Genomic DNA, 14,466 nt, shown 5'->3' with positions numbered 1-14,466 from the left:
TGCTGTGAATACTTTCCGGATACACTGTAGCTTAACTAAAGCCCTGCAATCAGAAATATAGAAAAACTAATAAACTAAACTAATAATAAACTAAAATCGAAGTTGAAGGGGGGCGTGGCCAGCTCAACATGTGAGCAGCCGCTTTTTCACAGGGCTCCTGCAATTATCCTTCACTGATCCGGTTTCCAGCAGTGTGTAACACCCGGTTTTGGCTCCATATCCTCAGGAAATGCTAGCAGCAGCTCCTACTCGCATTACCTGTTGCCCTAGAGACATGTTAACCCGCGTAAACAAAGGAGACGGCCCACGGATGGATTTCCAACATGGCGCCACGGCAGGCTCTGCACAGAGAGCACGAGGAGGGGAGAAATACAAGGAGGGGGTGAGTAATTCCCCCAAACTTACCAGGGACCCTCCCAGGGACATGAGGTACTATGCCCTGAAGATGGCAGAGAGATCAGACCAAGCAGGACATGCGGAGGCTGGCACTCATACAGAGCCCCTTGAACCTGACATGGAGGAGAGAGAGGACAGGCAGGGAGCTGCCACTCTGTTAGACCAGACTGTTAACTATGCCACTGAGCTGGTGGACTCTGAGGAACCTGAGGAGGAGGAGGGGGAGAACAACACACATTAGCTGCAATTCTAAGAGCTGTTAATAAATGCACAGCATCAGTTAATAACCTGCAAGAACAGTTCGTGGGCTAGAAGAGGAGGTCAGTCTAATCAGACAGGACTTACAAAAGATAAGGGAGAGAACAACAGCCACCAAGTCCAGGATCAGTGACATAAAAGACAAGCTTCCCAATATGATCAGAGATCCACAGTCAGCTGCATGCCTAGCTAAGGCCACAGATATGCGAGCCTAGGACTTTAGAATCGCTTAAGCCACAATAATGTGCAAATCGTGGGGTTGCCTGTGAGGGTGGAGGGTCGTGACCCCACTCAATTTGCAGAACAATGGCTGAAGGAAATCTTTGGCGTACAGGCCTTCACCCACTTATATGCCGTGGAACGGGCTCATAGAGTTCCCACTAGACCATTGCCACCAGGACATCCTCCGTGTCCACTTCTGGCGAGGCTCCTGAACTACAGGGACAGAGAAATCATCCTGAGATTGGCCCGAGAACGCAGAAATATACAGTACAATGGCACAAGAATATCGTTTTACCCTGACTTCACGGCGGAGGTCCAGAAGCGCAGATCGCGTTTTTGCAATGTTAAAAAATATCTGCAACTACAGGCCTCCTATGCTATGCTTTATCCTGCTAAACTTCGTATCGCCTCCGAGGGGCAGGCACACTTTTTTGAGAATGCTGTGGAGGCTTCGGCTTGGCTGGATGCCAACTCAAATGCTCTCCGCCATTAGCGGTCATACAGATAGTTGGGGGACCTGTTGTCCCATTTTGCTCAAGGCTTCATGTTGCCAGTTTGGTGCCTAGCTATATCTAATACCCAGGATACAATAGCTAAATGGCAAGCGCAGGTCATTAACTTTACTACTCCCGAATGGCTATTGCATCGAGGCAGGCCGAAGCAGTTAGAACCACCACTGTACTGTACTTGGTTTCTTTGGCAGCGTTTCTCCAGAACACTACATGTTTTTTACTACAACCTCCAAGGGGTTAGGCTTGTGCCTGACTTACAGTCTGGATGGTCACCAATGAGTTTCCGGTCCATACCTGTGGAATTCTTGAAGGTGTTCAACGATGTTCCCTCCCTCTATCTATGACCAGGGTCAATATTGTACTGGTATTGAAGCCAAAGACCCTCTTGATCCTGGCTCATATAGGCCTATATCTCTCCTGCAAAATGATGTAAAGATTCTAGCCAAAGTGTAATGCCCCGTACACACGGTCGGATTTTCCGATGGAAAATGTGTGATAGGACCTTGTTGTCGGAAATTCTGACCGTGTGTAGGCTCCATCATACATTTTCCATCGGATTTTTCGACAAACAAAGTTTGAGAGCAGGATATAAAATTTTCCGACAACAAAATCCGTTGTCGGAAATTCCGATCGTGTGTACACAAATCCGACGGGCAAAGTGCCACGCATGCTCAGAATAAATAAAGAGATGAAAGCTATTGGCCACTGCCCCGTTTATAGTCCCGACGTACGTGTTTTACGTCACCGCGTTCAGAATGATCGGATTTTCCAACAACTTTGTGTGACCGTGTCTATGCAAGACAAGTTTGAGCCAACATCCGTCGGAAAAAATCCTAGGATTTTGTTGTCGGAATGTCCTAACAAAGTCCGACCGTGTGTACGGGGCATTAGCGTTATGCCTCAACAAGGTGATTTCATCTATTATCCATTCAGACCAATCAGGATTCATGCCCCAAAAATCTACAGCTATCAGACTTTTTCTGAACATTCAGTCTCCAGCGGATAATATTGGCGATCGAGCACTGCTGTCCCTAGATGCCCATAAGGCTTATGATAGCATTGAATGGGAATATTTATGCGCAGTCATGCATAAATTTGGGTTTGGCGAACAAATTAATGCTTGGGTACAATTATTGTATTCCGCCCCTGTAGCGGCCATTCGGATCTCTCATATGGCATTCTAAACCTGCTAGAATAAGGCTGGAGCAACTACAGCGCCCGAAATATAACGGAGGGTTGGCGTTGCCCATCCCCTGGTTTTATTATTTAGCCTCACAATTGCTACACATAGTGAACTTACTAGACTCCTCCGCTCGGCTTCTTAGTTTTACCACTATGAGGGGGGTGGCTGAAGGATTGGAAACATTTTAGTAAGTCTAACAAATTGTACCCTACATACACCTTATGCAGAAAATTTGGAACAAGGCTCAGATGATGCAGAGGGTTACAGGGTATACTCGATATAGCCCCATCTGGGATAATAATTATTTTACGGATTTCAGACTCCCCTTATCCATGCACTTCTATTATCTGCAACTTCAGCATGCAGACAGGACCCAAAGGGGAGCAGATCAATGGTCTATGCAGTCAACTCCTGCCTTTAATTATCTATTTGAGGTCACCACATATAAAGGGTTTATATCGTGTTGCTACGCCATGCTTCCCAATCTCTTCCTCCAGGACTCCCCTCTCAGGGTGGTGTCTTAATGGGAACAAGATGTTGGGGCATTTGAGGGGGAACAGTGGGAAGAAGCTCTACAGGCGGTCCCCCGGTAATCCTTGAATATGGCTCAACGTCTGTCTCAGCTTTATATAATTTTGAGAGTACATTAAATCCCAGCTAGATTGGCCCGCATGGAGCTGAGATCGGATCCCACCTGTACCAGATGCTGTAGGGATCATAGGGATTTGATACACCTTCTATGGAGATGTCTGAAGCTACACTTGTATTGGAGGCAGGTTATAGATACTCTTAATAGGGTCTTTCAGGTCCAGATTCTGGAAAACCCCAAACATTGTTTACTGGGTATTCTAGATATCCTCCCAATAGAGGAGATTCCTAAACAGGCTATTGCCAGGGCCCTCTTTCAAGCCCGTAAAATGATTCTGAGGCACTGTAAGTCTACAGAACCTCCCACAATGAAAGAATGGATTACCCAAATGGGTGAAACCATCCGCCTAGAGAAGCTTATCTATCAACATAGGGGCAAACGAGGCAAGTTTGAGAAACTATGGTCCCCCTGGCTAGAGGTACCGGGCTTAGCCCCGGAAGACTTGGTTATGGATCGAATATTCTAACAATTGATAGACTATCTACAGGGTAATTTAGAGAGGGCATAATGGTGCTTGCTCAACAGTACCCTCTGGTGTTTCTTTGACTGTGTGGGTAAGGGCTATGTTCATATTTCTAATGTGGTGGGCAATGTATTAATTCCTTATATGTTAATATCTACAGTCCTTACGGACCAATTTTGCTCTGGAGAATGTATGTCTTTTATTTTGTGTTTAATAAAAACCTTTTTGTTTGAGAAAAAAAAAATCTAAAGTTGAATAAAAATCTATGACGGAAGCCTGTGGCAGGAAAAGGTTTCCTATGAAATAATATAAAGAACAAATAAAAAAACACATCTAGAGCATAGTTACGGATTGGACAGTGGCTACCCACAAAGTAAAAATAAAAGGCAGCATTACTAAGCATTTTATTTTTAACCACCAGATAAAGTTAGATCACGTGTAATTGATGCAGTTATGTGTTTGTTTTTCAAGGGTTGGGCCAAACGTATAGTAACCGTGTGTATCTCACAGTGCCGTAGCATGGGTTGTCAGCACCGGGGCAAGGCAAGTAATTTGCGCCCCCTAACCTGTGGACTTTTAGCACCTAAGAATGGGGGCCCATGGACTATTATGCCTGCTCTGCTGCTGCGTAGGTGCTCTGGCCATCGAAGCGCAAAGGGTTCCTCCACTCAAAGTCTGAGGGGTGTACTCACTTTTGTTGCCAGCGGTTTAGACATTAATGGCTGTGTGTTGAGTTATTTGGAGGGAACAGCAAATTTACACTGTTATACAAGCTGTACACTCACTACTTTACATTGTAGCAAAGTGTCATTTCTTCAGTGTTGTCACAATTAAAGATATAATAAAGTATTTACAAAAATGTGAGGGGTGCACTCACTTTTGTGAGATACTGTATGTACACATATATATAATTTTTTTTTATGGATTTGATTTATTTTATAAATCTTACATTTTTAATATATTGATTTAGCCAATAGGTGCAGAGTAATTACCACTTACCTTGCTAAATGTCCTCTTGAATAGTGTGTGATTTGCTGCAAGATAATACAACATGTAAGGATCAGCATCAGAGAACCCTCAAGTCAGTCAACCTGTTAAAGTATTGTTGAAGGCTTCCTGCCCCCTTTCATTTATCTGTAGAGTGGAACCAACGTAAAATTGCACCCATGCTGCAAATATTTCAAATCAATACAAGATTTCCAGTCTCTTGGCTACCTTATCTCACTTCCTGGTCTAGTCAACTCTCAACATTGCTACAGACTCACTTTCTTTCAAATGTTCCTCAGGTTTGGGTTCCTGTCTTCTGCAGGCCTGAACACAACCTCTCTGCTTAGGGCCGCCATTAAAAATCATAGGGCCCTATACAGCCTACCTGACAGCCCCACCTGTAAGGGCCCTGGAATGGACAGCGTTTCCTCCAAGCTGTTATAAGGTCCCGCCCTGATTCTTCCCTGGATAGGATAGTCACATACCTGTCTTTTTGGAGATACTCAGCCATCTTGTGTCTCTCACTCTCCTGGCCTGAGGCCCGCCTTCCCACATATTCCCGACCTGAGGCCTGTTACCCAGTATAAAAAATGTCCAGTCCAGATCCTTTTCAACGATATATTGCATCACCTTAAGCACACACAGTGATGCATCTTATTATTACGCAGCCTCAGTGCAGAACAATTAGTGCAAGTTCACAGTAGTGTCCCAATAATCCATCTTCCCGGTTGTTACCAATCAGTTTTCACAGGTGTAGGCAGGTGAAGTCTGTTGTCTCCACTGTAGGTGGTGCTCGACTGCAGCGACATTGCAGTTGGAGAGGAAGTCAAGAGGAACTTGGTTCCTCTATGGTTTCCTGAGTCACTGGGGAAGTGATCTGTTTGGATGCTGCCGCCCTATGTGACCCTAGCAGCCATTTTGGTTCAGGGAGATCCTATTTAAGGCCCTGGCTTCAGGGCTTGGCACGCATTTATGAATGTGGGTAGAATAGGGACGTTACCAGCTTGGCAGGGACAGTGATTAGTGGCAGGGAGAGGTTCCAGGCGAGTAGGGTAAGGATAGGTACACACCTTCCTTCCTGGAAACCTCCCCATTTTGGGCACAGACTGGCCAGGCTGCATTCTGCTCCTCAAGACAGACACTGCCGGCACTCTTGAGACCTGCTCTGCTACACATTGATTGCATCCCGTGAGTTTTCCTGGTCGGGTGTCATCCTGCTGGACTTGTTGGGAATTGTTGAACTTCAACCTAAATACAAATACTGTTTCTGCAATTGAACTCTGTGTTTACTGCTGCCGCATTAAACTGCACCTCCCCACTCAGGTGGTTCCACACATATGGTTTTCCTAAAACTTAGGTCCCGAGGCTGTCCTGAGCTAAACCATAGAACCTGCTAAGTGAAGGTCAGAGGTGGCAAGGTTCCTTCATCTTCTCACAATGGAGTTGAGTTACTAAAACTGTTGAGTGCAGAACCTGGAGCAGCTGTGCATGGTAGCAAATCAGGTTCTAACTTCAGCTTGTTCAAATAAACTTTGACAAAAAAAACCTGGAAGCCGATTGGTTTTTAAGCAGAGCTGCACCAGATTTTGCATTCTCCAATTTTAGTAAATCAACAATTACAGTATGTGTCGATTTCAAACCTCCTGGCAGTTCAGTCCCACAGAAGCTCTCTCTCACTTGTGCACAGGCTCCAGACCTACATAGTGTTGGTCAGGGGGTGACCTGTTCCAATACCTGACCTGCTAGGTCCCACCCACAGCTTGTATTAAAAAGGACACCAACTCCACCCACTACATCAACAAAGGAGGGGCTACAAATAAAGGACAATAGAACTGCCAACATGGCTTCTCCCTCCTCTGTATATCTAACAACTTTTATTCCAAATTTTCTTCAGTCAAGAATCCTTCTTTTGCCCCTTATAGGGTACAGGGCAGCGAAGCACCCCTAGACTCTTAATTTCCTCAAGTGCTCTCATTGTGATTGCTTTAGAAGCAAAATAACTTTCTCTTTCTTTCTAAATGACTGGACTCCTCTGTAAACAGATCCCCCCCAGAGAAGATATGCTGTCAGGCTATTGATGATGCCCCTTCATAAACCACCAGGGGACCAGCTGGGGGTAGAGTCATCACAATGGTATGCTCTTGGTATTATGATGAAAATGGGGCTTCAGGTCAGAGGCAGACTACCTGCATCCTGCCAAATGGAGCACCTATGCAGACTTCTGCCACCCCACCTTCTTCCACCTGTCTGACCCCACCATCCTTTGTCCATGATTCCTCACAGATGGTCTCTCCCCTAGATCCCACCTGTCTGACTCTGGGCAGTTGAGTGGTTGGATGGCAGGATGTTTGGAGTGATGTCACCAGCGGGAGAGTAACCAAGGCTACCCTTGTCAAAAGAAAAAAAGGGGGGTTTCAGCAAAGAGCCCCTTCCTGTACCTCCTTCCAGGGGCGTTGCTAGGTCTACAAAGGAACTGGGGCTAGAGCCCATAGCAGCGAAGTAAAGAAACTCATACGCTTGGGCTGACATACACATGTATATAATATATATATTATCAGTTGCTGTGCTCCACCAAATGCAGCCACTGTGCCCATGAAAAGCAAGAAAATCAGCACCCATTGTAATTCTACATGTATTAGAGAGCATAGTTAATAGCAATTTAACTGAATATTACTTATTTGGGAGAGAGGGAGAGGGGGGGAGAGAGAGAGAGAGTAACAGTGCAGTGGGCGGCCCTGCAATGGCCGGATCACACAGAAGGTAAAATGCGGCTGCCGCCGCTGCTGTCCTTCCTTTCTCCCTTTCTCTTTACACAAAAAGCTGGCCCCGCTTAGACACTTGGGGCTATTGACCCCACATTCGGGGCTCCAGCCTCAATAGCCACCCCTTAACGACGCCTATGCCTCCTTCCCTTATCAGTATCCATGTCCCTACGTGTCTGCCTCTGCAGCTATTGACTCTACAGGAGTCCTAACTGATTGAAAACTTTTCCCAGTTATGAGCAAAACCCAAATGTCTCCCATCAGACTCCTCCCTTGGGATACCTGTTCTAACTGGTCATTCACCTTTTAAGTGCCCAGGTTGCCCAGAGATCAGATTCTGGATCTTACCTTTGACCTCCCGTAGGTAGCCATATAATAAAGCAGAAATCACTATGACAATGATTATCCGCACTGCTATGAAGAAGTATGTAGTCCAGGTTTTGCTGGTATCGCCAACGAAGGGTTTTGGCCTGGGACCATCTAAAAAGAGGTAAGAAAAATGTATTTTATTATGTACCATAATACTTTTTCCTGATTCATATGTTGTATTTCAGCTATTTAAAGGCAATTATTTTGCAGGAAAAAATGCTTGATATGCCATATTCCTCTAGTTAAGGAAATTGTTCCCACTGTGACTGGCTACTGTATGTCCACAATAATTGTACTATATAAATAAAATTTCACTCTAGGGCCATTTTAAATACTTATCTGCAATGTCCTGGCTCAAACCAAAGCCTAGAGCTACTGACTCCATGCAGGTTCCTACTACAATATCCCAAAAGTAAAAAAAATAAAAGGTTCCAACGTTACAACAAATCCCACTGTTGATTACTCAGAAATATCAGCAGGAATTTAATTTTTTTTTTTTTTTTTTTTACTTTTCCTTCCACATTACTGGTTACCCAAAATGAACACAACTTCACTCTATTATCCTTAGTTAAGCAAACATTAATTTTACAAAGTCAACATGCTCTATCTCTTTAGTAAATCAACCCCATTGGAGTCATTGCACCGTCTGATATCTCTTCAGTGTTTAGGAGAGAAGAAACTGCAGGAATTTACTTAAAGTGTTACTAAACCCACAACAGTAAAATCAGTCTGTATATGCAGTAAAGCATGCTTGTTATACTCACTGTGGAGCCTAAGGGGTTAATCCTCTGCATTGTGTAAAAAGGCTGTTTGATCCTGTCTTTTCTGATCCTCCCCTTCTTCCACAGTCCCCAATCCATATCCTGATAGTACAGAGCCTTGGAGTCACTCTGCACATGCTCAGTTTGGTGTATGTTGCTAGAGAGTTTTGTTTTTTGGGAGGGTGCATGTTATCAGCACAGGGCCAATCAGCACTGTCCAGACAGAGGGTCAGGGGTCCTGCAGCCTCATAGGACAGTCAGAGGAGAATGAAGACTCCTCTTACAAGCTTTAACCAGACACTGATAGAAGTCATAAGACTGCTATATTCTTAGCAGTTTATATTTACTAAAATAATTGCATTCCCATGTTCTGTGTACTGTGGGAGACCAGATATAGTGAATGCAGGCTCCTGGGTTTAGTAACATGTTAATTTGTGTCTCATATGTATTCCTAAGGTCATTTTGAAGCTCTTTATGTATTAGTTTACTTTAAAAAGATTGTTTCTCAATCATTTTTTCACTTTTTTCAAACATACTCACTGTAGAACCTTAGGGGTTAATCCTCCTCATTGTGTAAAAAGGCTGTCTTCTCTGATCCTCCCCTCCTTCCACTGTCCCCAATCCATCTGCCGATAGAACAGAGCCTTGGGGGTATTCTGCGCATACTCAGTTTGGTGTATATTGCTAGAGAGTTTTTTCTTTTTCTTGGGAGGGTGCATGCGATCAGTACAGGGCCAACCAGCACTGTCCAGACAGAGGGTCAGGGGTCCTGCAGTCTCATAGGACAGTCAGAGTAGAATGAAAATTCCTTCCACAAGCTTTAACCAGTGCTCGACTGGACACTGATAGAAGTCACAAGACTGCTATATACTGCTGATGAAAAAAGGTATATAGCAGTTTATATTTATTAAAACAAATGCATTATCATGTTATGTGTACTGTGGGAGACCAGATATAGTGAATGAAGGGCCCTGGGTTTAGTAACACTTTAAGTAATAGAACATGCTCATATTGTAAAGCAGACACGTCAGACTGGTATTTTATAAGCCACATAGGGACTTCCTGCTTTTTCTCTGTGGCCCTCAGTAGTTTAACTAGTTGTGGACTTTGGGGTGTGCTACTTACATCCAAAATAAAAGGTATTAAAATACACAGGGCATACATAGCATGTCCTGTCCTTCTCCCCTAGACCCCTACTGCTGCTTCCCCCACACCACCCTTACTGGCAATTCTCGGCTGTCAAAATTACAGCCAGGACTTGCTGTGTAATCAACAGCTTCTGAATGCTTTAGAGATAAAAAAAAAGATTCAAGTGTTCTCCCAAGTGTTCTCCAGTTAAATCTTTTCAATCTAAGTTAACCTGCAAAATTTACAGCTAAATATGTTATTAAATGTTTTATGGCGCCTTTCCCTGGCATTAAATATTGTAAGCTGCAATTTTTACTATGATATTTAGTGTTATGTTTAGAAATGCCTTAATCTTTTTTCTGGAAGTAAGTATGTGTAGCCCTAAGTACATATAAAACAGCCCACGGTAGACATAATGTGGCCCTCTTGAAGATTTAGTCCTCTTAATTCTGCCAACTGTCTCATCTGGGTTTCACAAGACTTGCACAAAATGCATGTTCCCTTAGCTTAGTGAATGAGGTGTACCTTTGCATGCAAATAAAATATTATTTTTTCTCTTGCACTTGTTTGGGTATTTAACCACTTAAGCCCCGGACTATTTGGCTGGCCAAAGACCAGAGCACTTTCTGCGATTTGAATTGTGCGGTCGTGCGACGTGGCTCCCAAACAAAATTGACGTCCTTTTTTTCTCACAAATAGAGCTTTCTATTGGTGGTATTTGATCACCTCTGCGGTTTTTATTTTTTGCGCTATAAACAAAGAAATAGCGACAATTTTGAAAAAAAACGCATTATTTTTTACTTTTTGCTATAATAAATATCCCAAAAAATATATAAAAAACATTTTTTTCCTCAGTTTAGGCCGATATGTATTCTTCTACATAATTTTGATTAAAAAAAAAATCACAATAAGCGTTTATTGATTGGTTTGCGCAAAAGTTATAGCGTTTATAAAATCGGGAATCATTTTATGGCATTTTTGTTAATAATTTTTTTTTTTTTATTAGTAATGGCGGCGATCATCAATTTTTATCATGACTGCGACATTATGGCGGACAGATCGGACACTTTTGGCGCGATTTTGGGACCATTCACATTTATACAGCGATCAGTGCAATTAAAAATGCATTGATTACTGTGTAAATGTGACTGGCAGTGACGGGGTTAACCACTAGGTGGCGCTGTAGGGGTTAAGTGTGTCCTAGGGAGTGATTCTAACTGTGGGGGGGAGGGGCTGTGTGTGACACCACACTGATCACCGCTCCCAATTACAGGGGGCTGTGATCAGTGTCCTGTCACTAGGCAGAACGGGGAAATGCTTGTTTACATTAGCATCTCCCCATTCTTCTTCTCCGTGAGACGATCGCGGGTATCCCCACGGACATCGAGTCCGCGGGACCCGCGATCACGCTCACGGAGCGACCGCAAGCCGCCTCTTAAAGGGCAATGCACAGGTACGTGATTCTGCCTGTACGTGCCGTTTGGCCGCAGTATATCTGTGTGAGGCAGTCGGGAAGCGGTTAAAGGGTTAATTTACCTTTTCACAAAGCATGAGAACTAAAGCTGGCCATAGATGATTTGGGCAGGCAGATTGTACCCAAGTCAGTACACATTTATTTTAGAGTAAACAGCTTCTGTTGCTTTAGTATCTCAACCTTAAAGTAATTGTAAGCCCTCACTTTTTTTGGAATACAAATAATAAACATGTTATACTCGCCTGCTCTGTGCAATTGTTTTGCATAGAGCAGCCCCAATCCTATTCTTCTGGGATCCCCCACTGGCACTCCAAGCCCCTCTACTTCATTGTGTGCCTGAGTCCCGCTGCTGCATCCATTAACATGGACAGCTGGACTTGGCTCCGCCCCCCGCTCCCGTGTCACAGCTTTTGATTGACAGCAGCGGGAGCCAATGGCTCCCGCTGCTATCAATCTGTCTAATGGGGAGGGCAACAGCGGCTTCGCTCGTACACATCGCTGGATCGGATCGGGCTCAGGTAAGAAAAAAGGAGTGGGGGCTGGGGGGGGGGGGGCAGCTGCAGCACAGAAGTAATGCATTAAGGTGAAAAACCTTAAGGCTTTACAAGCACTTTAAAACGCCTATTGCATTATGAGAAGGAGTAGTGAAGTTAAACCATAGCACACCACTGCAAAGGAGGAAGCAAGTTTAAAAAAAAAAAATTGAGTCATAATTTTACGTCAAGCAGATTTCTTTAGTAAGTAAACTGAAGTTCAAATTTCTTAATTATTTTTAGCCTAAAATTTAGACTACTTGCTCAGAATAATAATATACAAGGTGCAATAGATCAGTTGGGCAGGGCAGAGTATAAATAGTGGTGAAGCATATTATTAAAAATGTTTACCTATCCATGTATTCAGATCTGTAATGGTTTCAGAGGTGTACAAGATGACACGGTTCCGAATGTACCGTATATTGAAATTTTTCATTGATCTCACTGCTATGTACCTTATGACTGTTATTGATGCGCTATGTTTGGCACACTACTTTCTGTTGTACTGTACTATGTGCTTTGCTGACGAGCGAAATAAAAACTATAAATGTAAAAAAAAAATTTAAAAAAAGGGTTAGAAGAAATTGAGGTTGATTTACTAAAACTGGAGAGTGCTAAATCTTTTGCAGCTGTGCATGGTAGCCAATCACCTTCTAGCTTATTCAATTAAAGTGGTTGTATACCCTTTTTTTTAATTTTTACCTACAGGTAAGCCTATAATAAGGCTTACCTGTAGGTAAAGCGAATATCTCCTAAACTTATACGGTTTAGGAGATATTTACTTTGCATGCAGCCGCTGACGTCATGCGTTGTTAGGGCCCGGCTGAAGGTCCGGAAGATGCTGCCAGACCTTGCCAAGAAGAAGACTCCCGGCGCGCACGCACGGGAGTGACGTCATCATGGCTCTGACCACTCACAGTGCCAGAGCTGCGAACCCGGAAGAAATGCCTGAGGGAACATGTCAGCTCCCTCAGCGTGGACCGGGATCAGATGCCGGGTTGAGTATTTCATAATGAGCTAGTATGTGCTGCATACTAGCTCATTATGCCTTTGCCTTACAGATTTTTTTTGCTTTTTGTTTTAAAAAAAAAAACATTTTTGTGCGGGTATACAACTGCTTTAAGTTTTGACAAAAAAACCTCAAAGCTGGTTTCTATGCAGAGCTGCACCAGATTTTGCACTCTCCAGTTTTAGTATATCCACTCCAATGTGTTTACTTTTTAAGTTGGAATTTTTTAAGAAACCGCTGGGTTTTTGTAGCAATGGCAGCTAATGTAGATATGGGCATCAAAATTCTGTGCCATCCACATCTCAGGACAGTGCCCATCCCTCCTCTACCGGTGACTGCCTTCAGTACAGGCTCTTCTGATTGCCTTTCTCCCATCTCTTCTTAGTCTGTAGTTCCTTCACTATAGAATGTCAAGGAAGCAAGGCTGGGCCAATGCACACTCCCCAGAGTCCCCACCAGTGCACTTATGTGCTTTCCTCACTACTGCACCCATGTGCACTCCCCACCACTGCACACATGTGCATATTAGCTGAGTATTTGCCATTGATGTCTAAACCGCTGGCAACAAAAGTGAGCAGACCCCCAAGTGAAAATGTGACTCGTTAATGTTACAAGGTCTTAGGTGTGAATGGGGAGCAGGTATGTTAAATTTGGTGTTATCGCTCTCAATCTCTCATACTGGTCACTGGTAGTTCAACATGGCACCTCATGGCAAAGAACTCTGAGGATCTTAAAAAAAAAGAATTGTTGCTCTACATAAAGATGGCCTAGGCTATAAGAAGGTTGCCAAGACCCTGAAACTGAGCTGCAGCACGGTGGCCAAGACCATACAGCGGTTTAACAGGACAGGTTCCACTCAGAACAGGCCTCGTCATGGTCGACCAAAGAAGTTGTGTGCACGTGCTTAGCGTCATATCCAGAGGCTGTCTTTGGGAAATAGACGTATGAGTGCTGCCAGCATTGCTGCAGAGGTTGAAGGGGTGGGGGGTCAGCCTGTCAGTGCTCAGACCATACGCCGCACACTGCATCAAATTGGTCTGCATGGCTGTCGTTCCAGAAGGAAAGATGATGCACAAGAAAGCCTGCAAACAGTTTGCTGAAGACAAGCAGACTAAGGATATGGATTACTGGAACCATGTCCTGTGGTCTGATGAGACCAAGATAAACTTATTTGGTTCAGATGGTGTCAAGCGTGTGTGGCGGCAAACCAGGTGAGGAGTACAGAGTGTGTCTTCCCTACAGTCAAGCATGGTGGTGGGAGTGTCATGGTCTGGGGCTGTATGAGTGCTGCCGGCACTGGGGAGCTACAGTTCATTGAGGGAACCATGAATACCAACATGTACTGTGACATACTGATCCCCTCCCTTCAGAAACTGGGCCGCAGGGCAGTATTCCAACATGATAATGACCCCAAACACACCTCCAAAATGACCACTGCCTTGCTAAAGAAGCTGAGGGTAAAGGTGATTGCCTGGCCAAGCATGTCTCCAGACCTAAATCCTATTGAGCATCTGTGGGGCATCCTCAAACAAAAGGTTGAAGAGCGCAAGGTCTCTAATATCCACCAGCTCCGTGATGTCGTCATGAAGGAGTGGAAGAGGACTCCAGTGGCAACCTGTGAAGCTCTGGTGAACTCCATGCCCAAGAGGGTTAAGGCAGTGCTGAAAAATAATGGTGGCCACACAAAATATTGAAACTTTGGGCCCAATTTGGACTTTTTCACATAGCGGTGTACTCACTTTTGTTGCCAGCGGTTTAGT

The 14,466-nt window shown here is 44.2% G+C and overlaps 1 protein-coding gene across 1 annotated transcript in view; it reads right to left on the bottom strand.

Moving 5' to 3' along the window:
- Positions 1–14,466, bottom strand: part of LOC141130113 (uncharacterized) — a 43,604-nt gene that overhangs the window by 5,825 nt on the left and 23,313 nt on the right. Inside the window, exons 3-4 of the mRNA XM_073618068.1 lie at positions 7,781–7,912; positions 4,683–4,717 (exon numbers count right to left, since the gene is read on the bottom strand). Coding sequence (XP_073474169.1) covers positions 4,683–4,717; positions 7,781–7,912 — 167 coding nt within the window. The remainder of the gene's footprint in view (positions 1–4,682; positions 4,718–7,780; positions 7,913–14,466) is intronic.

Source organism: Aquarana catesbeiana, linkage group LG02 (assembly GCF_042186555.1).
Source record: "Aquarana catesbeiana isolate 2022-GZ linkage group LG02, ASM4218655v1, whole genome shotgun sequence".
Classification (NCBI taxonomy): Eukaryota; Metazoa; Chordata; class Amphibia; order Anura; family Ranidae; genus Aquarana; species Aquarana catesbeiana.
This window is presented reverse-complemented; position numbering and strand designations above follow the sequence as displayed.